The sequence below is a fragment of the Lutra lutra genome, chromosome 5 (assembly GCF_902655055.1).
Source record: "Lutra lutra chromosome 5, mLutLut1.2, whole genome shotgun sequence".
Taxonomy (NCBI): Eukaryota; Metazoa; Chordata; class Mammalia; order Carnivora; family Mustelidae; genus Lutra; species Lutra lutra.
The window spans coordinates 151505572-151531897 of record NC_062282.1 but is presented as its reverse complement, the minus strand read 5'-3'; the positions used below and the strand labels follow the sequence as shown (position 1 = coordinate 151531897).

The 26326-nt window shown below is 45.3% G+C and overlaps 1 protein-coding gene across 4 annotated transcripts in view; it reads left to right on the top strand.

Moving 5' to 3' along the window:
- The window catches only part of RNF130 (ring finger protein 130), a 142166-nt gene that overhangs the window by 68906 nt on the left and 46934 nt on the right, over positions 1-26326 (top strand). For all 4 annotated transcript variants that reach the window (XR_007127346.1, XM_047729214.1, XM_047729215.1 and 1 more), the window contains exons 4-6: positions 16447-16518; positions 18302-18384; positions 24955-25051. Coding sequence is in view for 3 of the 4 variants with exons in the window: in XM_047729214.1 (XP_047585170.1) it covers positions 16447-16518; positions 18302-18384; positions 24955-25051 (252 nt within the window). In the remaining variant the exon portion in view is untranslated. The remainder of the gene's footprint in view (positions 1-16446; positions 16519-18301; positions 18385-24954; positions 25052-26326) is intronic.

The window sequence follows — 26326 nt, the reverse complement described above, 5'->3', positions numbered from 1 at the left end:
GTCCCTCCCGTGGGCAGGTGGGCGGGCGTGTGTTCACTGTGTGTGCGTCGGAAGGCAGCCTCCCGTGGAACTTTCACAACTAATGATTCCTCTTGCCCCTGTGACCCTCAAGCAGTCAGGTTTGATTCCCAAAACGGAGCAGTAGCCTTTTCTGTTACTGTTGAGGAAGAAGATGGCAGATGTAGAGAAGGGCCACGAGCTAACCCTGAGTTTGCGGTGTGTCTTTTTATGAAAACTCCCCATAAAAATGCATAGTTTCTAAGGTATTTAACACTTATTGGGGCGCCTGGGCGGCTCAGTCGTTAAGCGTCTGCCTTCGGCTAAGGTCATGATCCTAGCATCCTGAGGTCGAGCCCAGCATTGGGTTCTCTGCTCAGCGGGGAGCCTACTCTCTCTCCCTCTGCTGCTCCCCTTGCTTGTGCTCTCACTCTCTCTGGCAAAATAAATAAATAATCTTAAAAAAAAAAAAACAAAACAAAACTGTCAAAGCTCCTTGCCAAAATATGTATACGTTATTCTTAGAAGTAGGCTTTTATTGCCCATTCTCCTGCAACGTCACTGGTAAGAGAGCACACTTGTCATGTGAGTGTGAGAAAGAATAGGAATGTCCTTCAGAGGAGGACTAATACTTACCTCATACACGGTGCCTCTTTGAAATATGGTGGGCTCGGTGTCTTCCTTCCAGACTGGCGGGTGGGAGTATTGTCCATATTGTAAAGACTTTTCCCCTAGGGGGATGCCTGGGTGGCCCTGTGCGTTCAGTGTCTGCCTTCAGCTCAGGGTCCTGGGATCCAGCGCTGCATGGGGCTTTCTGCTTAGTGGGGAGCCTGCTTCTTCCTCTGCCTGCTCTCCCTGCTTGTGCTTGCTTGCTCTCTAACAAATAAATATATAGAATCTTTTTTAAAAAAGAAAAAGATTTTTTCCCTAGGAAAAGATGATGTAGTTCAAAGAAACAGGCTTCTCTTGTCATTGTCAGATTGCACATTGAGTTTTGCCTATTATGTTTATCAGGGATTAACAATTCCAGAAAACCTGAGAAAAGAAAATAGGTGTCTGAGCTGAGTATATACATATTACTTTATCATTTTTCTTATGTACCCCAGATAGTGTTACCTTCTTTTTCATGTCCTGCTAGTATATGATCAGTTTACATAAACACCACCGTGTATATGGGAAGTACCTGGCTTCTAAAAGTTATACATACATCAGGAGCTTGGGATTTTTTTTCTAGCACAAAATGTGCTGTTGAAATGAAGGTGTTTCTGAGACATTCGTTTCTGCCTCCCCAAGGTTTAGCGTGCGGCCTGGCACATCACACTGACTCAGTGAATGCTTCCATGGATCAAAGCTTGAGCTTACATTTTATGAGGAAGGCAGACAGGTGTAATCAAAATACTGTGTGGTGTGCATTACTCTTCCAGGGGCAGAGCGATATTACCTGGGGTGAGTTAGGGACTTCACAGCAGAGGTGGTGACACTTGAGCTGAATTTTAAAGGATGGATAACCATTCATCCAACAGGGACTAGGACAAAAGTCAGGCAAAGTGATCATTTTCCACAGAGCTGTGGAGGGATGAAGGGAGTGACAGGAATCAGGAATCGTGGGGAGGAGACCAGAGCCTGCGAGCTGTCCTGGGCACGCGTGTGTTGACGTGAGAAGAAGGCTTGAGTCGCACGCCGAAGCATTGAGACTTTATTCTCTAAGCAGGAAGGAGCTGTGAAATGATGGCTTTTAGCACTGGAGCAATAGGAGATATTTTTCTGAGGGTGAGACTTGGGGGAGGGAGCTCTTACGGAAATACTGAAGAGCCAAGGAAAGTCATTAACAGAACAAGGTCATGTGGAGGGCTGGGGTCAGGGCACGTGGTACTTTGGAAAGGCGTCGGGGGTACTTCTTTTAGACGAAAGGGACAAGTCATCGTCGTGATGAGAGTGTGGAGGCAGGTGCAGACGAGAAGGAGGTCTCCGGGAAAATGACCTTCCCACCACCTGGATTTCACCAGTGTTTGGAAGAGAACCCTGCTCCATATCTGTGGGAGAGATTCGGTGACTGAAAAGAGGAACCTGAGCTAAGTTACATTACAGTGACCTGTCTTCAACATGCTGTGAACCAGCTGGCTTTGAGCAAATTATTCCTGTTCAGTGAAGCCAGAGTTGTTTTCTACCAGTTTAAAACCTGGGTGCCCTGCGTCCACGTCTAGAACTGTGTCCACATTGGCGCTATCCGTGCCTTTAACAGAGTGAAGTAAGATCAGGTGGCCCCTGGCGATCAGAATCCCTTTGTATTTTATAATACAGAAAGTCTCTGCAGTGTTTAGAATGGAGGAGGGAGGCTCTGGTCCCAGCACTTGTTATTCACTTGACGCACATCTAACCTGTGTCTGATTTGGGTTTCTTCCTTCGCAGAGTGATGCGTTCCTGTGGTTTTGCTCCATTCTAATGCTCTGTGGGTCCCACGGTGGAGACTTGGGTAATTTTACTACGTAGTGAATGGAGCACAGTCAGAAGTACAAAGAATATGAGTGAGTGTGCGGAGTGTTAGGGGAAAGGCTTTGGAAACCAGGGTCAGTAGAGTATACGTAGTTCTGTGGGTCTCAAACTTCAGTATGCAGAGGAATCATGTGGAGACCCCCCCCCTTTATTTTTTGGTGGGGGGCTCTTTAAAAGTGCAAATTCCCAAGACATTTCCCCCCTCCTGGCTGATTCAGGCAGTCTAGATAGGACCTGCTTACCAGCTTTGGATTTGGGCAATTTACTTAATCTTTCTGTGCTTCAATTTCCTTTTCTGTAAAATGTGTACAATGTAGTTCTTTCTTATAAAATGAATATGGGGATACACAAGTCAGTCCTCAGAAAGGTATAGAACAGTACCTTGCACATGGTGTGTATTGAATACATCTTAGTTACTCCAAATATCATTATTTCATATTATTATTAAGCCCCATGGGCCACACCTTGAAAAACAGTGACTTAATGGCTTGGTCGTCAGATATAGATAAGGGACTTATTAAAAAATGATCCTCACAAAGCAAATTTGTGCTTCATCTTAGCTTTTGAGAGTCAGCAGAACACAAATAGTATGAAGAGGAAGAGGGGGAAAAGCAGTGGCTTTTAGACAGATTCAAGTAAAAGACCAGAACCGTGGCTGACTGAGGTGTACGTGTCACAGAGTGATTGGGAACATTGGGGACAGGGTCGGCAAGAAGCAGTAACAGAAGCCAAGTCTAGTGAAAGATACTACAACGAAGATGTGTGACATTCGTCAAATACAGAGGAAAGATGAATTTTTTCCCTTTTACCACAGGAGATGTTGGAAGTTCAGAAATATAAGGGGGAATGGATCCAGATACTTGGGAGCATTGTCTAATGTGATACCCTGTGTGCATTGGTAGCAGCTTGCTGACGCTGAGCCCCTCTCCCGCCAGCACCTGCTCTTCTCTTTCTGAAACACCCTCACGTGGTGCCACTCCCACAGAGCCAGGCACCTAGCTCGGGAGCTGACACTCTTGACTCCCCACTGTTGTCATGCCCCCATGGCTGTTCGCCATTAGGTTCTGCCCATTTTACCCCCTAAATCTCCCTGGATTTTTGCTCTCTCCCCTTTCCCTGCCCCCACGTGCCTGATTTGGACCCTTAGTCACCAAAGCCCTCAACCCTACTGGGTCTTCACTGCCCCCACGCTTCCCTGTGTCCACATAGCATTTTCTCAGGAGTCCAGGCCTCAATTCTCCAAAACTCCCATCTCATCAGGGATCTCCTGCTTACAATTCTTTAGCAGAATCCTGAGCTGAGGGGCGCCTGGGTGGCTCAGTGGGTTAGGCCTCTGCCTTCGGCTCGGGTCATGATCCCGGGGTCCTGGGATCGAGCCCTGCATCAGGCTCTCTGCTCAGCAGGGAGCCTGCTTCCCTTCCTCTCTCTCTGCCTGCCTCTCTGCCTACTTGTGATCTCTCTCTGTCAAATAAATAAATAATCTTTAAAAAAAAAAAAAAAGAATCCTGAGCTGAACAAGATGGGAGCAGTAGGGGGTTTTTTTGTTTGTTTGTGTTTTAAATTTCCCTAAATGCCTTTAAAACAACACAGAGAGCAGGTAGGATAACAAAAGGAAAAGTCCTCAGACATCTTTGATGACACCAGGCCGCAGGGTGCTTGGAGAAGTATCTCAATTTTCAGTTGAAAGGAGCATCAATCTGAAAATCCCAAAAAGGTCAATGGAACCATACAAAACAGGGAGATGACTTAGTAAAGCAACAGGATATAGAATTAACGTATAGAGGGGCACCTGTGTGGCTCAGGTGGTTAAGCGTCTGCCTTCGGCTCAGGTCGTGATCTCAGGGTCATGGGACCAAGCCCCACATCAGGCTTCCAGCTCTGTAGGGAGCCTGCTTCCCCCTCTCCCTCTGCTGCTCCCCCTGCTTGCACTCTCACTCTCTGTCAAATAAATAAAATCTTTTTTTAAAAATTAACATACAGAAGAAAATCAATAGATATAATGGGATGGAAGGCAACATTTACAACTGAATGGGTGGGTGGCTCAATCTTTCTATGAACTTCTCAAACACTGTGTAAAACCTACATGAGGAAAACTACAAAACGCTCCTTACATACCTTGTTCCTGTTGAATATAAACATTCAGTATAATGAAGATGTCAGTTCTCCCAAAGTTTATTCATAAATTTAACTCAATACAAATACAATAAAATACAAATACAATAAAATACAACTCAATACAAATGCAATAAAATTGCCTTCCTTTTTCTGAGGGTTAGATAAGGTAATTATAAAAATCATATGGAAGAACAACTAGTACAGAGTAATAAAAAAAAAAAAACTTAAAAATTTGAGGAGCAGGGCACCTGGGTGGCTCAATGGGTTAAAGCCTCTGCCTTCAGCTCGGGTCATGATCCCAGGGTCCTGGGATCAAGACCCACATTGGGCTCTCTGATCAGCAGGGAGCCTGCTTCCCACCCCCCACCCCCGCTCTCTTTCTGCCTGCTTCTCTGCCTACTTGTGATCTTTGTCAAATAAATAAATAAAATCTTAAAAAAAAAATTGAGGAGCAGTGATGGGTGGCTGGCCACACAAAGTTTAATAATACATAATAAAGCCTATTGTTTAAAAGAATGTTAAAAGTTAGCCCATGAGTAAGCAGACCCATAGAACAAAAATGCAAAATCCAAAAATAAACTACTGCATGTAGAAATATAAGTACAGTATATAATAAAAAACATCATCTCAAATCAGTGGAGAAAGTTGAACTTTTTAATAAGTGGTTGTGGGACAACTGAAAAAAAGACAAAATTAGAACTATTCCTTACATTGCACAACAGTATAAATTTCAGATGAATCAGAGATCTATTTATAAACAGACTACAAATATTAGAAGAAAACATGGACTAAATTTTCCTTTATGACAGAACTTGGAAAACTTTGAATTATGGCTCAAAATAGAGTAGAATAAAAAATGACTGATAAATTTGACTCCATATTTTAATTTTTTAAAGGAAAACCAAACATGAATCAATGACAAACTAGAAAAAGATATTTACAATACTTACAATGTTTACTTATATTGCACACAAAGGGCTAGTATCCTTGAATATAAAGAAGACTAAAAACCTGATAGGGAAAAATAGGCCAAAAAAAAAAGATAACTCACTTAGAAAAATGCCAAGTGGTACTTAAAATAGTAAAAGATGTTCAACCACACTGATAAGGTAAATGTGACTTAAAAACTATACTGAGAAAAAATATATATATATACTGAGATATCATTTCTTATTGATCAAAAAGGAAAATTCTAAAGTTTGACAGTGTTCCCTCTTGACCAAGTGGTAGGAAAACAAGAATTCTCATACACCGATGAAAAGAATGCAGAATGGTACAGTTCATGGGGTGGGGGAGTGACTGGAATCTGTAACAGCTAGCAAAAGCTCATATGTGCTTATCCCTGAGTAACCTTGCCTGTAGCATCATAGCCTTAAAAAGTGAAAAAAGACATATAAATACAGTACTGTTCATCTTGATATTCTTTATAATGTAAAGACTTGAACCACCCAAACATCCATCAGTAGGAGTCTGCTGGTGTAAACTAGCACTCTCCACCATGAAAGACTCCGAATGCACTGGAGCTGTAGAACAGAAGGACAGTCTAAAGCTCTGTCTGCTGTCTGCAGGATTTGGTTTTGTTTTTAAGATTTTTTTTTTTAATAATAATTTTTTTTTAATATTTATTGATTTGAAAGAGCGAGCAAGCGTGTGAGCTGGAGGGAGCGGGAACAGAAGAGAAAATCTAAAGCAGACTCTACACTGAGCCCACATGGGGCTCCATCTCACAGAGGTGAGATCATGACCTGCTGAAACAAAGTAGCAACCAGCTGAAGCCCTAGGCACCCTTGTTCAGAACAGTTTTATGTACTAGTTTATTGTAAGAAAGAAGGGGACTGTGAAAATACACCCATGTAAATGGAGGTATAGAGCACATATACACACACTACTACAGGTGTAAGCTTTTATTTCCAGAAGGCAACAGTATAAGGATAGAGCAGAATTCTCTTAAAAAAGAGTTCTTGCTTGAGGGGAAAGAGAACAGGGTGGAGAAACTAGGGATGAAAGTGGACTTCATTGTACCTGGTTTTACAGTTTTGACTCTGGAACTGTGTGACTGTTGAGATAATTTAAAGAAGAAGAAGAAGGAATCATCAAAATTGAAAATAAATGGAAACAAATGAACCTAAATATATTTCAAGATGGTGGCATACACACACGGAGGAAGGAATTATTTTAGGGCACTTTTTTTGGACAGTACATTTCTACCAGGATATAGTCTAAGGATTAAAAAATAAAAATTAAAAAGCTGCATTGAATTATCTTACTGTTAGTGGTATTGTTATTTGAAACTGTTGTATGTGTATTGCAAGATAAAGCAAATAAGTAATTGTGGTAATGATCTTAGAAACCAAGTTTTTCACTATAAGAAAAAATATTAAAAATTAAAAAAAAATTAAAGACATTAAGTAATAACATTGTGATCTAATTTTTGAATTGGAAACAGTGTGAAATCCTGGTTTCTTTTCCTTTTTCTAAAAGAATACAGAGCTCCTCTGTCCATGGTAATGACAACCCAGTAACAAAGAACACCCCTGTTCATGGAATAATTCCAGCTACTAAATGCAGAAGGAATGGCAAAATTACCATTTTACATCCTTAATAAAATAATGAATCTCTGTCCCAACTCAAGGTCGTGTGTTCAAGCCCCAAGTCGGGCTCCACAATGGGTATAGAGCCTACTTAAAAAAAAAAAAAAAATGACCCTTAAAAATGATTCCTCTTGAGTCTTCTGTACACATTGTATTATTGCATCATAACCAACTAGTTGGTGAGGGGAAGTTCTTGTAAAAGAATTTCAGCTCATCGATGAATTACAGAACCACCATTTTGTAACCGTTCATGAACTGCCAGCCTTAGGCAGTGATCATCAATGGCTGCTAAGATCAGCCGGAGGATGTAGGGAGCTAGATAGTGGATGGATGGAGCTGACAACGCCTGAATCTATTGATTGTCTTGATGTCCATGAGGGCAGGGAAGGCGAACACCGCGTCCTGGCGCTGGGAGCTGTGAGGAAGCACACAGCACCTTCTAGGACGTATACTCACCAGAGCAGGCGAGCCTAAATCTAACTGCTGTTTCATAAGAAATAGACCAAGTACAATGACACCAGGAGGAAACAAGCAGCCAAATTTAGAATATGGGACACTCTGTTAGACAAATAACCCAGTTTTATCATTTTAAAATGGCCTTTTAAAAAAGTATTATGGAGACTTCTGTTTGGGGCCAAAATAGAATCAGATCATGAACTTGGTTTACCCTTCTGCCTGAAACAGTTAAGAGACAACAGCAAAAACATATGAAATCATATTGTCAAGAAAACAGACGACAGCAAAGATCAGGGATGCCTGAGAAGTAGCAAACAGAAAAGATGAGCTTCAAGTTTTAAGAGTTTCCTCTAGTGTTGGAAGCTTCTCTTCCTTCCTCCGCCAACCGCCCCCCCCCCCACCCCGTTCCTGTTCTGCTCAGTCCAGGTCTTGTTTTCCTCAGGAAGGGAGGGCCCTTTCTTTTTGAGGGGGTTGTGGTGGGTGTTTCAGATACTCAGGGGAGTGGGCTGCCCTGGATTATCTGATCTTTCCTCCCTCGTTATGTTTTGTTTATCTGTGAAGTGGAGCCTGAGAAATGTCCCCGTCCCTGGTTGTATCTCAGAGTCACCTGCCAAGGCTTCTGTTCAGTGAGCAGTCTCTCTCTCAGGAGTGTGGGGAGGTATTTTATGCTGGTTTCTGGGTTCCCTGGCTCTTGGGACTGTCAGAACCCCTTTTCTCTTCCCTTTAGCACAGCTGCCGAGTCTATATCCTTTTAGAATAACACTACAGTTGGTGGTTTGACCCCGATTACTAGTCCTCTCGGGTCTGTGGGAGACCCTTCCACCTACCTTCATTAAAGTCAGTCTGCGCCCTTTCCTCAGGAAATTCAGTAAGATTTAAACATTACCCTGCTTCCACCACCTTGTCCCTGTTAAATGCTTCTCCACTCAGGATTTTCTTTCTGTCTTTCCACTTTGTGACATAGGTCAAGGCCACCATGACCCATGTTTGCTGTCTCCAGTAGCCAGGTCTCAGTACGCGTAATGCTTGGCCTTGGACATCATACATCCCAACGTGCACTCTCCCAGCCCTGCTCTCCCTTCATCTTCCCCCTGTTGTGAAATGGTGATTTGACTCTCTGAGCTGCACAGCCAAAACAATCTTGAGTAAGAACTAAGTTGCAAGTCTCACATTGCCTGATTTAGTAACTTACTACAAAGCTACAGTAATCAAAGCAGCATGATGGGGGCATAAAGACAGACCAGTGGAATAGAGTAGAGAACCCAGCATTGTTCACAGTAGCTGAAACGGGAGCAACCCAGGTGCCCACCGACAGATGCGTGGATAAGCAGAATGTGTGTGCATACAACAGTATCATTCCCCTTACAAAGAAAGACGGCTCTGCAATACACTACAACACTGGTGAACTTTGAAGACATTTGCCGAGTGAAATAAACCAGTCACAGAAAGACAAATACGGTAGGACTCTACTAACATGAGATTCTTGGTGTAGTCAAAATTGTAAAGCCAGAAGGGAGAACGGTTCTTGTTCTCAAGGGACTTCTCAGTCGGTGAGCGTCACTTCTTGATCAGAAATTATTCGATTGGTGAGAAGACCTGGCACCTAAACATTTATGCTCCTGACAAATTAGAAAGCTCCAAAATGATGTGAAGTGAAAACTAAGGGGATGCTGCAAGAGACATAGCCCTGCAGTTAAGAGTCCAAGACCTCTACCCCTTTCTCAGCTATTGAAAGAGGAAGTGGACAAAATCAGTGAGCATGCAAAAAAGATTTAAAGACATCATTGATTAACTTCACCTGATTGACATTTAAAGAACACTCCATCCAGCCTTTTCAAGTGTACTCTGAGCCATAGAACAGGTCTCAGTGGATTTAATGGTATTTGAGTCCTGCAGAATATGTTCTCTGACCACTTGGAATTAAATCAGAAATCAAGGCTGTCTGGGTGGCTCAGCTGGTTAAGCATCTGCCTTTGGGTTAGGTCGTGATCCTGGGGTCCTGGAATCAAGCCCCATGGTGGGCTCCCTGCTCAATGGGGAGTCTGCTTCTCCCTCTGCCTCTGCCCCTGCCCCCCACTCATGCTCGTGTGGGCTCTCTCTTTTTTTATCTCTCAAATAAATAAATCTTTTTTAAAAAATCAGAAACTAACAACAGAAGTCTTCAGAAAACTCAAATATTTAGAAACTAACTTTTAAATAAGTCATGGGATAAAGGGAAATGGGAGAATCGTTTGAATGGAATGAAAATGAAGACACAGAATATCATAATTTTCAAGATTCCGCTAAAGCAGTGCCTATATTAGAAAAGGTGAACGTTCCGAATACTGTCAACTTATGCCTTAAGAAACTCGGGAAGAAGAGCAAATTAAATCCAGAGTAAACAGAAGAAAAGAAACAATAAAAGATCATAGCAGCACTCAGTGAACTAGAAAACAGAAAAACAGTGGTGCTAAGAAAAAAATCAATAAAATTGATAAGCCTGTGGCCACAATGTTCAGGAGGAAAAGAGAGAAGGCACAAATTAGCAATATCAAAAATGAGAACAATGACATCACTACAGATTATAGGGATAATAAGTGAATATTTTGAACAGTTCTATGGCAATTAATACAAAATGGACAAACTCCATGAAAAACCCTAATGACCAAAACACATTCAAGAAGAAAAGATAACTAGCTCTGTATCTACCAGGAAAACTGCATTTGTAGTGTAAAACTTAAAAAGAAAGAACAAACGAACTCCAGGCAGATGGTTTCTGTTGAGTTCTATCAAACATTTAAGGAAGAAATGTACAAACTCCAGAAAATTGAAAAGGCAGGAATACCTCCCATTTCATCCTGTAAAGCCAGCAACATCCTGATACCAGAACTAGACGAAAACATTACAAAACAGAAAACTGTAAACCAGAATCCCTCTTGAACAAAAATGGAAAAATTCTAAAGAAAATTTTAGCAAATGATACCCAACAATATATAAGAAGGCTAATTCATCATGACTAGGTTGTGTTGATCCCAGGAATGCAAGGCTACTTAAACACTAAGAAATTAATTGATATAATTTACTATATTAACAGACCCCCCAAAAAAGAAAAGAAAACCATATGTCTCAGTAGATGGGGGAGAAAACACTTGCGAAAATCCAACATTTCTTCCTGACTTTAAAACTTTTTTATAAACTAGGCATAAAAGGTAACTTCCTTAAACTGACAAGAGGCATCAATGGAAAACTAGCAGCTCTACCATCATATGAAATGGTGAGAGATCAGATGCTTCTTTTTAAGATTAGGAACAATGATTTGTGCTTCGATGACTTTTATTTCCACATTGTGCTACAAGTTCTAACCAGCACAACAAGGAATAAAGAACATAATGAGGGACCCCTGGGTGGCTCAGTTGATTAAGCGTCTGCCTTCTGCTCAGGTCATGATCTCAATCTCGGGGTCCTGGGATCAGGTCCTGCATCTGGCTTCCTGCTCATTGGGGAGTCTGCTTCTCCCTCTGCCTGCCACTTCCACTGCCTGTGCGCTTGCTCACTCTCTCTGAGAAATAAATAAAATCTTTAAAAAATAAATAAAGGTACCCATATCAGAAATGAGTACGTAGGGGCCTCTGGGTGGCTCAATCAGTTAAGAATCCCACTCTTGATTTCAGCTCATATCATGATCCTCAGGGTTGTGAGATCGAGTCCCACGTCGGGCTCCACACTGGGCACAGAACCTCCTTGAGATTCTCTCTCCCCCTCACCCTCTCTCCCTCCTCTGCTCACTCTCATTTGCTCTCTCTCTTTAAAAAAAAGAAATGAATAAAGCAGTTTTCATTCACAAAGGACATTAGCATCTATTTAGAAAATTTGGTGGTGTCTATAAAAAGGCTGCCAGAACTAATAAATGGGCTTAGCAAGGTTGAGAGATATAATACAAAAATCAATTTTATTTCCATACGAGCACTGGATGAAAATTGAATTTTTTTAAGTACCAATTCCATTAGCATCAAACAAAATAAACAGGAAATTGTTAGAGATCTGACAAAAGATGTATAAAACCTATACAGTGTAAACTATAAAATATTGCTGAGAGAAATTAAATAAGAACTAATCAGATGGAGAGATATACAGTGTTCAGGGGAAGACTCAGTGCTAGTTTGATGTCACTTCTCCCCAAATTGATCTATGCATTTGGTGCAATCAGTCCTAATGTAAATCCCAGATAACTTTTTTGATAGAAATTGACAAGCTTAACCTAAAATTCTTATGGGAACAGACTGGATCAAGAACGACCAAAAGGGGACGCCTGGGTGGCTCAGTTGGTTGGACGACTGCCTTCGGCTCAGGTCATGATCCCGGAATCCCGGGATCGATTCCCACATCAGGCTCTCAGCTCCATGGGGAGTCTGCTTCTCCCTCTGACCTTCTCCTAGCTCATGCTCTCTCTCACTGTCTCTCTCTCAAATAAATAAATAAAATCTTTAAAAAAAAAAAAAAAAAAAAGAACGACCAAAAGGATGTTGGAAAGAAGGGGAAAAAAAAGTTGGAGGTGTAACACTGATTTCAAATTTGTTTTTACAAAGCACTACAAGAAATTAATAACTATAAGAAATTAATGAGTGTGATATTTGCTTAGTAATAGATACATGCTACAAAATAGTGTTCAGACACAGACCCACACATTTATGGGCAAATGGTTTTTGCCAAATGTACAAAGGCAGTTCAGTGGAGAAAGATGAGTTTATGATGCTGGAACAATTGTGTATCATATGCCAAAAACCTATGCTCAGGACCTCACACCATATACAAAATTAACTCAGGATGGATCAGAGGCCTACATACAAAACCTAAAATGATAAACCTTCTGGAATATAGGGGAAAGTCTTGTAATCTTGGGATAGGCAAAAATTACTTAGATATGACACCAGAGTACAGTCCACAAGTGAAAAATTGATAAACTGACCATCAAAATTAAGAACTTTTGCCACAAAGTGAGAGGAAATGTATGCAAAAAGAATGGGATCTAGAATATGTAATATAGGGGCACCTGTGTGGCTCAGTCTGTGGGTGGCTGACTCTGGTCGAGCCTCCAGCACTTGATTTCAGCTCAGGTCATGCTCTTGGGGTCATGAGATTGAGCCCCATATCAGGCTCCCCACTCAGTAGGGAGTCTGCTTGAGATTCACTCTCACTCCTCTCTCTGTGTTCCTCCCCCCCAAAATAAATAAATAAATCTTTAAAAAATATATGTACTATACTGTCAAATCAATAATAAGAGAACATACAACTGCATAGAAAAACAGGCAAAAGATTCGGACAGACACTTCACCAGAGAAAATATGCAGATGGCAAATAAGTACATGAGAAGATGCTCACTGTCGTTAGTCATTAGGGAAATGCAAATTTGAACTACAGTGAGATACCACTACATACCTCTTAGTGATTACAATCAGATGGAAAAGACTGACCACCCAAGTGTTGGTGAGGATGTGGAGGAAGTGGGATTTTCATACACAGCTTGTGGAAACATAAAAATGGCCCACTCACATTGGAAGACACTTTGGCGGTCTCTTAAAAAGTCAAACACAGGGGCGCCTGTGTTGCTCAGTGGGTTAAAGCATCTGCCTTCGGCTCAGGTCATGATCTCAGGGTCCTGGGATTGAGCCCCACATCGGGTTCTCTGCTCAGTGGGGAGCCTGCTTCCTCCTCTCTCTCTCTGCCTGCCTCTCTGCTTGCTTACTTAAGTAAGTAAGTCAGAGATCACTTACTGTGATCTCTCTCTGTCAAATAAATAAAATCTTTAAAAAAAAAAAAAAAAGGTCAAACACACTACCCTATTGCCAGTCTTCCCTACTGTGTAAAATATTTACCCCAGAGGACAGAAAGCGCATGTCCTCACGAAGACTTGTACAAGTCAGTAAGATGGTTTTCAGCTTTGTTCATTGCAGCCCAAACCTGGCAAACAATACAAAAGTTCCATCAATAGGGTAAAAAGATAAATTGCGGTGTATCTGTACAGTGGGATACTACGTAGAGTAAGAAAGCAATGAACGGTTGACACTTGCAGCAACATGGATTAATCTTAAGGTAATTATGCTGAATGAAAGAAACCATATACAAAATAGTACGTAGTGTATCGTATTTTTTTTTAAGATTTTTTTTAATTTATTTGACAGATCACAAGCAAGCAGAGAGGCAGGCAGAGAGAGACAGGAGGAGGAGGCAGGCTCCCTGCTGAGCAGAGAGCCCGATGCGGGACTCGATCCCAGAACCCTGAGATCATGACCTGAGCCGAAGGCAGAGGCTTTAACCACTGAGCCACCCAGGCGCCCCTAGTGTATCGTATTTATGTAAAACTCTGAAAAATAGAAAGTACAGTAGCATAAAGTAGGCGGTGGACAGAAGCTGTGATGGGAAGAAGGGATTAGGAAGAGGCGCAAGGAAATTGGGGAATGATAGATACGGTGTCTTAATGGTAGTCATGGTTTTGAGGGCCATGTCAAAATATCAAATTGTAGGGGCACCCGGGTGGCTCAGTGGATGAAGCCTCTGCCTTCAGCTCAGGTCATGATCCCAGGGTGTTGGGATTGAGTCCCACATGGGGTTCTCTGCTCGGTGGGGAGTCTGCTTCTTCCTCTGCCTGCTGCTCTACCTGCTTGTGCTCTCTTTCTCTTTCTCGCTCCCTAAATAAATAAATAAAAGCTTAGAAATATGTATCTAATTGTACACTTCCAATATATGCAGCTTAAGTCAATTCTGTTTCCACAGGCTAAAAAGATACATATATGGTAGAGGAGACTCTCACAGCCTAAGAGAAAATTGAGGGGAACAGCAACCAAATGCAATGTTTGGACTTTGTACCCTGAGTCAAGCCAACTATATAAAAAGATATGTTGGGGGTGCACCTGGCTGGCCAATTGGGTGAATGGCCAACTCTCGATTCCGGCTCAGGTCATGATTTCAGGATCATGAGATCAGGTTGGGCTCTACTCTCAGCCATGGTAGGGGTGGGGAGAGTCTTTCACTCCCTCTGCCCCTCCCCTCCCCCCACCCACATATGTGTGACCTTGCGTGGTCTCTCTGTCAGATAAATCTTTTTTAAAAAATAGACTTTTGGGGTGCCTGGGTGGCTCAGTTGGTTAACCAACTGCCTTCAGCTCAGCTCGTGATCCTGGAGTCCCGGGATCATGTCTCGCATCGGGATCCCAGCTCCATGGGGAGTCTGCTTCTCCTTCTGACCTCCCCTCTCATGCTCTCTGTATCTCAAATAAATAAATTAAACATTTAAGAAAAAATAAAAATAGATGTTTTTAAGAGAGCTGGGGAAATTATAGTATAGTCTGAGCATTTGATAATGTTGATAAATTATTGTTAATTTTGTGAGATGAGACAGTGGTAGCAAATGAAAGTCCCTATCTATAAGACATAGTGACAGTTTTATGTGTGATATGCTTTGAAATCCTCTAGCACAGTAAAGAGGAGGGGATGGATGGAAGGATGGAAAATATTGGTAAAACATTGATCATTGAAGCTGGATGATGGGTAGATACATAGAAGTTCATTAACTTATTTTCTTTTGTGTATTTTTAAATTTCCCTAAAATGTTTATGTTTCTATGATTTTTTTTCATCCTCAGGATATAAAATCCAAGGTCTCCCCTTCTCTTAGCCCCCACCAACCCCCCTCAGGCTCAGCGTCTGCCTCTTCTCACCGTTCAAGATCTGCTTGTGTGCAGAGTGACCACCTGTCTCAGCGTGCCTGTTTGCACCCACTGTCCCGTGTAATTACTGATAGGGCCCTCTGACTCCCAGAACGTTCTGTTTTGCACAGTCAGGTATATGCTCATCCTAGCGATATCGAATAATTTCCTTCATAGTCCTGTGCTTCACGCCTATTTATTTTTCTTAGGTTTCCTTTGTCCAGAAGGCCCCTCCTGTCCCCTGTGCTTTTCCTGGTCGGATTCCTTCCCACTAGTGTTCCATATCTCTGCTCAGGGCTCCTTTCCTCAAGCCTTCCCTGATGTCCCTCCTCTGCCCCCGCCCCCCACCCCCACCGTGTTAGGCTGCCCCTCTGCGCCGCACACCACCCAGGCATCCTCTGCTGTGCAGGACTCAGTCACAGTATCTCCTGGTCTGTCCCCCGATTCACCTGGCATTTCGAGATTTGGGAGCACTTTCCCCCTGTGTGTCCTTGGTATCTAGCAATGTCTGCCCAAATGTGGGATCCTCCCAGTCTCTGAGATTCTGTGACTTAGCCCTTTCAGACAGCTCACCCCTCGGAAGGTAAATGCACCTTGCAAAGCTCACGGAGCATTGTGGTGGTGGAGACGGAAGGAGAGCTCGTGACTGCCTCTCTCCTGCCTCGCTGGGCACCGTGCTGCACCACCGTGGGGGCATTGGCGTCTCGAACTCCTCCTTCTGATTTTCCCGGAGCCATGAGGGCCGTGCTTGCAGCTCTGACAGGTGCAAGAAGTAGATCTCAGTAACACTGTAGTATTTCAGAGGTTTATTAAACACAGGGATGCAGCAGTGGTTATGACCCTGGTGTTTTTTTCCCACTATATATACTTTTGAACTATTCAAGGTTCATTCAGTATTCAGGATAATTCAGTAATTCAATTCAGAAAGCTGAATCTATGGGAAAACTGCCAGTTTTTCTCATTTTTTAATTGCTTTGTTAGAATCCTTTCCTGTGACGTGACCTAGAGAATGTTATGGGCTAACAGAGGCTTTATACATTTAACGACTTTAAAGTGAAGGACGTCATCTAGAGATCGCACATTAATGTCCGTTTTTCTTTGTAATTGTCATAGCGTCGTCTTGGAGATGCTGCCAAGAAAGCCATCAGCAAATTGACCACCAGAACAGTAAAAAAGGGTGACAAGGTATGGTAGCGAAATAACTTGACATTATAAAAACAATAAAGTAGTTTCACCTTCGATTTGGTGGGAGAGAACACACCCTAATCATTTGTGTCTCTCCGGGTATATGGCCTAGTGCTTCATTTTAGACTAGCCTCCCTTTGAACTCTTACCCTTAGCATGCCTCATTTGGAGGCCATCCCTAGAGTTTCTGACTTTCCTGGACTTGCAGTGCTCCTCCATTACCAGTTGCACTGGTCTCCTTCCCCTAGCCATGGTGTCACACCGCAGCCAAGGATGCCTTCAGGCAGAGCCCTCATGGGTCATTTGGTGCCCTCGGTGGCCAGGAGTATACCTCCTCTTCCCTTTGCTTCCTTTGTGTTTTAGTCCCTCACCAGTTCACCAGAGAGCTGGAGCCCCACATCACCCAGGAGTGTCATTCACAAGGTGCTGCCCAGTGGGCCAGACAGTTGGAAGGAAGTGCCCAGTGTGTCAGGGTTGGGCCCTTGGCGTGGGGAGACGGAGTGAGAAAGCCACTGACTGAGGCCGTGGCTGAGACGGCTTACCAGAGCTGCCCGGTTGGGCCTCGTGTCACGTGGAGCCCGCTTCTGCTGCATGAGGACGAAACAGCAGCTTGGGGTTAGAGCCTGTACGCCATGCATTTGGTTATCTAGAGGGAAAAGTTGCGCCTCTACAGGCATAAGCCCGAAGTTGTTTTCTGCAGCGCACCCGGCTCTCACATTGTGATGAACAGCCCTGGGAGGGTAATTTCAGACAATTCTCCATCCTCCGTGGTTTCTCCACTTTCTTGACTTCACCCATTTTTATTCCCACCCCCTTGACACGGCTCTGGAGGGTGGAGACCTTTTCAGTGAACACTAAGGGAAGAAACAGGTAAAAACATCGGCAGAAAGTAAAAGCAACATCAGGACAGCAGCTGTCTAATCCCAGAGGGAATAGTCACCCTTTTGGCCTGGCGGCCTTCAGCTGCCACATCAACTGAAATTCCCCAGAGCTGGTCTAACCTACCCATCTTATGTTGTCCTTCAGGCTAACACCAAACAGTCTTTCCTTATTCACACCAACACCTCTGCCAAGTTTGCATCTCCTAGACCTACCCAGAGTTGTCCCACTGAGTTTCAGTCCCAGTGGCTGTGACACAGCAGGTTGTCTCCCCTTTCCCGGCTTACGTTCTGGTAGTGCTCCACTTACAACAACTCAGGGGAGTCCCTTCCTGGCATGGGTAAGGAAGGAAGCCAGTTAACCTGGGTGGCCGTCCTCCTGAGTGTCCACAAAGACCCAGGATCGGGTCAGGCCATGATTGTTCTCTACCCTAGACCTGGGACCAGCTCCCATCCTTGGGGCTTGGTCTTTTGGGGGCTCACCATCTTTCCTGCCCACACTCTGATACGTAGTCAGAGGACGACCCACACTGTGGAGGGTGTGTGGGAAACCCACTGACCCAGAGCCATGATGCCGCCGTGGTGGGGCGAGAGGAGGGTGTCCACGGTGATGGTGGGTTTGAATCTTGAAACACAAGTAAAAATTCTACCTTCTAAGACCCTTCACAAATAGAATTAGCAGTAACTATTACAACATAGTTTCAAAACGAGGTAGAGGGGTTTTGGTATCACTTGGGTCAGTGCAGTTAAGCAACTGAAAACGTGAGAAGCGTCGGTAGCTGTTCACTTCCTGATGGTTTGCTCACCGTGGGTGCCACGGGAAGATGCTTTGCTGGATTGTCTACCCGCTTCTGTATGGCTTCCACTCTTGCCTGTGACGCTCATGCCTGTGCTTCTCCTCGCAGGAAACAGACCCCGACTTCGATCACTGCGCAGTCTGTATCGAGAGCTACAAGCAGAACGATGTGGTGCGGATTCTCCCCTGCAAGTATGTCCATGTCCTTTGTTTAAAACAGAGTGCTGCTTGTGGGGCACGCACGCCCCCCTCTCAGGGCGAGGGTCCCACTGGCTCTCGGCACCTGCTTGCCAAGCTCTGGTGGCAGGCGGGGGCAGGGCACCACGTTACCTGGGATAGGGGTAGCAGTCGGCAGGAGCTGTGTGCCTCGGCGTGCACCGACAGCAGGCCTCCGCTGCTGGTGAGAAACACAGGGAGAACCTTTGGCCACATCATAGCCTAAGACCGTAAGAGTCAAGAATGTTCAATTCTGGGACTCTCATGGGTTTCAAAAGGAGCCCCTTGCTCCTCTTCCTGTTAAATCCCAGCGCATCACTAGGCCCTCCCGTGAAGGCTCTGTGGTGTTCACTTGTCTCCAGGAACCAAAACTCTAGGACTTGGACCAATCCTTCTGAACCTGGGTTACTCAGACTGGCTGCTAGGCCAGGCCCTCTGCTGGGTGCGCTTGAGGTTACTGTCCTGTGCCAGGGTCCGTGCTTTTCTCCCCGCTGTACCTGAGGGACAGGGACTCTCCTGGCAGGTGCCGGGGTCTCATGGTCCAGAAACGGGGGAGTTAAAGTAAAGGTCTGCCTTTACTGCTCCGTATATCGGGCCACATTCACTCGTGTGTGGGGCTCTAAATAGAGCAAATGTTCTTTAGAAGCATGTCGAATGGAAAAAATACAAAGTCGCCTACTGAGAAGGCTCAGTAACTCTTTTTCTGCTCCCTTAAAACATAATCACGCTGACCACTTAATAACACAGAACATGTGAACAAATGAAATAATTGTCAGTGGTTGTCTCCATGAGGCTACTGGTACCGTTTTCTTCCCAAAGTTACCGATTTTAAACCTAGAAAGATCCGTGAGGGGTTTTGTTTTTTTCCTTAATCATAGAACTTAATAATTCCATATGCTGAAACAAAACCAGCTTCTAGAATTCAAGTCAATCTAGTTTACTTATAAAGGAAAATCTACAAAACTAACGGTACATTTCCTGTAGAAAATTAAATTGCATAATTAGCATATTTCCTTCAGCCGCCATCAGGTATGGTTTAAAACATGAGTCTGGAGGAAATACACATCCAAATACAAACCAGGAAGATCAGTAGGTACAGTATAAAGCATTACCCACTCTTGGCTGGTTTTAAACCTGTTTTCACATGCACAGATCTCTGACACCAGAATCACCAGGAAGAGGCCAAGTCTTTCCAAATTCTGTCTTCCTATTTCAGGCCAGGGTCCCTCTCACCCCCCGAGAGGGACCATCTGGACTGAAGAACAAAGGCCTCTGAAGCCAATCATGGTTGTTACTAGCTCGAGAGTGTCTTCCTCAGGGGGGCCTCCGCCAAAAATAGACTACTCTGGAAGCTTGCTCACCCTCTTCCCCGCCTACTGAGCACTGGCTGTTCCAAAGTTTCATTCTTCGTTCTCCTTTTTCTTAACTTAATCCAGTGCTTTCCAAACCAGACGGTGTGTCAGAATCCATGGGGAGTGTTCAGAAGAACACATCCCAGAGCCTGGGCCTGTGGCTCGTAATAGGCCCCTGAGCAGCATTCCACAGTATGCCCCTCCGTCCCGGGCCTTGCCCTTCTGTGGCTGCGCCTGTGACTGCAGTCTGCTTTTGGATGTTAGAATTCTGGCAAACTTAATGACATTTCTCTGTGCCTGCTGTCAGGGCACTGCGTCCTCGGTGGGTTGTGTTCCGTTGCTGCGTCCTTGTCTGTCGCTCTCCCCGAGTCCCCCTTCTGCTCTGGGGCTGGGTGCTCTCCATTACACGTACTCCTAAAGCCTCAGCAAGTGGTAGCCTTCTCTGCTCAGCACAGCTGTTTACCTCACTGAAATGGTACCGACAGCAAGATTCTCAGGTATAGGAAAAATTAACCTTGCACGTCGAGCAACGTTCTGTGGGACCGGAATCGACAGCTTCCCACCCAGAGCAAGGTTTCTGAGCCTTGGTACTGTTGACCTTTGGGACCACATGATCCTTTGGGATCCTTTGGGGTGGGGGTGGGGCGGCTGGCCTGTGCATCACAGGATCTTTAGCGGTGTCCCTGGCCGCCACCCCCCCCACCCCGAGAGGCCCACAGCAGCCCCTACACACAGTCGAGGCAACCACTCACATAGAGGGTGGCCTTGGCCAGATCTCCATCTTTACTTCACATCTTCCCCACACCTCTGGTTTCTGGGGGACCCCCTCTAGGATACTTACAAATGAATTTGGGCTGTGGGTTGCTACCTCCTTTCTTCCCTCTGCCTGGAACATCCTGCCCTTCCTCTTTTGTCTGTAGGGCTTTGGAACAGAGCAGAAGGGTGACTCTGCTACCTCTCCCTTGAGCTCTCATGCCCAGCAGTGCTGGCGCCTCCCTGCCTCCCATGGGACTCTCTCTGGCCCCCACCAGCTGGGCCTGGAGTGCTGCGCAGAGCACCCATCTCTTTCCCAGGTTGGCTCTCCTTGTTCATTCTCCTTTAAACACCGTGGCTCATCCCTTTGTTCCTCACTCTGGCCAGATAGCTTCCCCTGCAGCTTCACGGACAAAGTTATGGTTGTTTGACCCCAAAATTCCCTCTACTTCCCGGCCTCAAGCTTTCAGTGCACCTGCCTCCCCACCTAGCCTTGCAGTGTCCCTTCCCATCAGGATGGCGGCAGGCTCCTTTTGTTCTGACACACTCTTTCCGCCTCAGCCTCCCCGTGCCCAGGGGACCTTACTCTGCTGACTCTCTGCCCCGCCAGTTTTTGTTCTTTCGGTCTGTACGCCGACATTTCATCACATTCAAGCCCGTCCTATGCCATTGTCATAAGCCATTGCTAAACACCGTCCTGCGGCTCCTCTCTTCACCGCCAGACTTCGGGAAGGAGCTGTGCTCACTGTCCCCTTCTTCACTTGAGTGAGGAACCAAGGAAAGCCCAGGTGCCTTTGTTTCTGTCCATCCTTAATTTTTAACAAGCTTCTCTACAGACTGAACTTAGACTTTCTATGTAGAGAAAGCAGAGCTCATGGATTGCTGCCTTTTTGCTGCATGACCTTTCTTTTTCCTCTTCCGTCACATTAATTTACTGTGGACAGATGGCTCTTGGCCTCATTTGGGGGCCTCCTGCTTGTGTCCGTTGATTACAGCTGATCATCCTTGGAAGTTAGCCAGCACGTCTTAGAAACTGCCACCTTATTTAGACCTCTTATTTAAAGGTCAGCCACAACATTCTTTTAGTAGTTAAAAATACATTTCAGAAGTCGAGGGCCATCGCTCGGATCACCATGTGTCCAGGATGCTACATAGGGAGCCTAAAAGGGGTCCATCCTCTGACCGCTGCGTCAGGCATCACGGGCGTATCCCCACCTTGAGGGAGAGCCTGTTCCAGCACTGTCTGCTGCCAGCCCAGCAAGGGGGAAGAGTTCTCATCTCTGACCTTTCATAATTCTGGATCCCTCTATATTTGCCAGGCTCTTGCACGGCACCAAGAGGAGCTGGGAAAACGACTCAGCTCTAGTGCACCCTCCTCTCCCCACCTCCGGCCATCGCTCTGCCCTCTCCAGTTTGTGAGGTGTGCAGGAAGTAAGAAAGGGGAGGGCGCCCTACTACTGGTTGCACTCTGCGTTCTGTACCCCAGAGCATTTCTTGCAGGAATAAAGAGCTTTTTCCCCGAAGATCTGATCTGCTTGTTCTTTCCACATTTCACTGGTCCTCGACGCATCGCCTGCTTTCACATGTACTCTGACTGCTCGAATCTTTTATCACAGTGGGAAGGGCTTCTCTGGCTGGCTCCAGAAGCCACCCACTGAGGTGACCGTGGGGGCCCGGGGTACACCTGTGAGCTAGTCAGACATCGCTGGTGCTGGGCGTGCTGGTACCAGAGGCCTGCGCACACATTCTGACCACTTGTTGGGCTAGTGTGGGAAACGTTAGCATGACTTCAGCTGAGCGCGTGTTTAATGGTACCTTGCATTTGCACGCCGCTGGGGGTTTTCTAAGTATTCTACGACAGCTCGTCACTTGCCGCTCCAAACAGCGCGTGCCTTCGCCTCTAGGCCTGGCAGCTCCACCCTGACACAGCCAGGAGGCAGACTCAGACTGCAGCGGCAGAAGTTTGTCTGGGAGGAATGGGGGGGCCACTGCCGAGCTTCGTGCAGCGGTAACGCAAGAGGGGAAGGGGATGGGTGAGGAGGGCAAGAAGGAGCACAGGGCACTTACCCACCAAGATAGCAGCAGTGGCCCCGAGGAGGCGGGGGTCTGCATCAGAGGGCCCGTGGGTGGACAGGGAAGCTGCCAGGCCATTTTCAGACGAGAGGGGCATGCGTGGGAGCCAGGCTGACAACCTCCGCATCTCCCCCCAAGGCGAGGTACAGGAACCGGGCTCTCGGGGACTCTGTCGAAGGAGGGAGTGGGTAGGTGGCCGACTGGGGTTGGGGTGGTCAACAGGAGAAACACAGGGTACACACACAGTCACAAAGAAAAGATTTTTTTAGTTTAAGGAAAAAAGCTTAATTTCTTCAGATTTGGGGCCAGCTAGGGAAGGGAGACATTCTGAGTTTCTCCCTGGAGACCCAGTTAGTTGTAGTTGTCCATTACTGTACTGCAAGGGGGGGTGGAGGGACAGTCCTTTACATCGACAAACCTCAAAGGGAACAGTTTAAAACCCCGACATAGGGAAAACCCATGTATAACTGAAGTTAAAGAACAGATAAACAAAGAACACTCAGCTCATGCAGCTTTAAAAATTAAATATGGGATTATACTATCTTTTTCTGAACAACCAGTAATAGAAATGAAAGGCAGTAGGCTAAGAAAAAAAGAAAAGTGAAAACACTGATAATGGAGAGCCTGGAGAGCAAACCACCATTTGCCCCCAGGCTGTGGCTACTTGCTGAAACCAGGGTCTCTCTCTGCAAACAGCTGCTGCCAGTGGCCCCATCACAGGTCATGCAGCCTCTTCTCTCCTGTCACCTGCCAACCACCCAAAGTCCATCATCCACCCCACATGAAGCTGGCCTCCATCGCCTGTCCCACTAACCAACCCGGCACTAACCAGACCTTCAGAGGTCTATAGGTCAGAGGTTAGGCAGATGCACCCTTGTGAGGCGGAGGATCCTTACTTAGTTGACCTAAAGGGGTCTGTATCCCCAGAAAGATTAGAAGCCTTATGCTAGTCTTTACCAGACTACAGTGACCTCTGGCACAGTTGACAGCTGCTGGGGTATGGGGCCCTGCAGGCAGGAGCCCTTCCCCCCACTCCCTCAACCCCTCCCCCCGACCCCGAGCACTCTTCTACGAGGATACCGGAACAAGAAGTGGATGTGCTTTGTGTGTACTAAATGAATTTCGGGCTCACCTATGGTGTGATGACTTTTGCCCCTTGAGTAAAAACCTGCAAGTTAAATAAAAGCCTACCGGGACAAGGAAGTTCTGGTTCACTGCACTGATAAATTCAGTCTTCGAGATCTTTATTCTTACCCGAAGAAGTGAGGGCAAAGTTACCAAGTATCAGTAGGTGGTGCGGATCCAGTGTTGAGGTTGAAGCTGTAAGCATGCATGTTTCTTCCAAATCCCAAGTAAAGCAGCAAGATGTTTAGACCCCTTCCTTTATTTGATGAAAACTGCATTTTTAAGCAGCTACATATAATTATAAGCCACATATAAATTACAGATTCACAAAGTTGTAAAAGCGTACCATGTTTCCATCTGATATCTTTCTTGAAATTTCTTTTATCTTATCTTGAGACTCCAAATATAGTTTCTCTGAGGTGCCCAGGCTGTGTGTCCTGGTACCCGCCTCTCTCCCTCTCTGGCCAGGACTCTGGGGCCTCATTTTAGCTTCTACCAACTGCCATGGGGAGTCCTTGAACTTGAGAAGTGATTGCCACAGCTCCCTCAAAGTCTCTCCCTTCCACAAGGCACAGGTCCCTTTTCTAAGAATGCAAGACTCTGTGACTGCTTTTCCATCACAAGGAAGTGACTTTCCACTCTCCTGAGTGAGGAAGAAAAAAAAAAAAATCACCCATCCTCTCTCTCTCCCCTTCACATTTCCACTGAAAACTGTTGGCTCAGTGTCACCGTATTCCTAGGCACCCTTCATCTCTAAAACACTCCTAATCACCTCATAACTTTCACATTTAAAACATTGCCTAGAAGTCTTCTTAAATAATGTTATAAATGACATGGAAACCAAGTTCCATGAATAATTCATGGTTGTGCAAAAAACTTTTCATTCAACCCTTGGTTCGTACCTTCTTCAGTTTCCCTTCTACTCTGGCTGTTGTATAAAGCATAACTGATTGATAAGGTATAGTTTGTTCCATTCTTAAGAAAATCCTGCTTCTTCAAATGCTAGAATAAAAAGACTGAACTGCCAAATACCACTTGCCAGTTTTCAGCATACAGATTGGGGTCAGGAGGTTTTCTACCAGCTGTATTTTAATACATCCCCAATATTTTTCTCTTAGGACTTGCCAATATTTCCAAAAGGAGGGAGAAACAGACTAACTAAAAATTCCATTTCTGGGTCTAATAGTTGTTCAGTATATAATCCATGATACAACTCTCCATTTTTTGTGTTTTGTTTTTATAGGCATGTTTTCCACAAGTCCTGCGTGGATCCCTGGCTTAGTGAACATTGTACCTGTCCAATGTGCAAACTTAATATTTTGAAGGCCCTGGGAATTGTGGTATGTTCCCTGTTTCGTCACTCCTTTTGTGTGGTGGTGTCTGCATATGAGCCAGCTTGGGACAGGTGGGCGGTTAAGTCCCGCGAGAGAACACAGGCTTTCTCTGCCACACGGCCGTTCTTCCACATTCTTAGAGTCCAACCCGTCTTGGGGAACTCCCAGAAGAGAAGATAAGACCTGAACTAGTCCACTCGGAAGCCACTGGGTGGTAGAAATACAGGGAAGAATGGCAACAGAGAGAGGGGTGGGGTTTGCTTTCATTACTGGGTTTTTTGGGGGGGGGGTTGTTTGTTTTGTTTTGTTATTAAGGGCTAGATATAGAGACTTTTGACTTTGGTCCTGTAGTAAATTTTTTCCTCATTCAGCATCTTATAAAACTATGTCATCACTTAAGTTTCGTTCTCTTGAATCTGGCTTCGCTCCCTGGGGCGTTGGTCAGCCACAGGCCGTGAAGGTGGGCGGTGAGTGCCTGGCAAGGCCTTTGGTCCAAGGCCACACAGTACTTCATTCAGCTCTGGCCAGGCGGGTCAGCACTGACCCACCAAGGACCTTGGGAGACTTCCTCCAGGTCGCCCTGGAGGACATATCTGTCCAAAATTAATGCCCCTTAGAGGAAAATAAAATACTTGCCGGTCTCAAGAAAGAGTGGATGAATGATTTCCTTGTGGAACCAGAAGTTTAGTGTGTCCAGCAGATGAGTTGCTCATTTTAGCTTTGCAACCCAAAGCTCATCTGAGAAGTCCCACGTGAAATATGCCATCGGTCAACACCCGAGTGGTCCAGGTGGGCAGTGTGGCTCCTCCCAGCTCCAGAGACCACATCACTGACATAGTTGAACATAGGGTTACTCTTCCTCAGAACTGCTGACACTGGACCAGATAATTCCATCAGGGTGGGATGGGACCTGTAGAGTGTCCCCCACATCCTTGGCAGCTCCCAAAGGCTAGTAGTCACAGTCACTCACCAGTCACACAGTCCAAATGTCTCCAGACATGGGGAACAGTCACCCCCCGTGGGAAGTGTTTAGCATAGAGCATCCGCCCTGATATCTGATGTGTGGCAGATGTTTCCAGAAGTATTAACTTCGCCTCTTTTGGTTGCTGTGGTTGGTTTGCCTTCAGTCCTGTTCTTTGAAGTACAGACACATCTCCCTTGTGTTTTTAAAGAACATCCTTCTGGAGTCTATTACAAGCTATCATAATTTTAAATCTAAAAGCCATAGTAAACCTCTTCTGACTGGGTATCATTCTAAGCCTTTTCCTCTGGCTGTGGGGC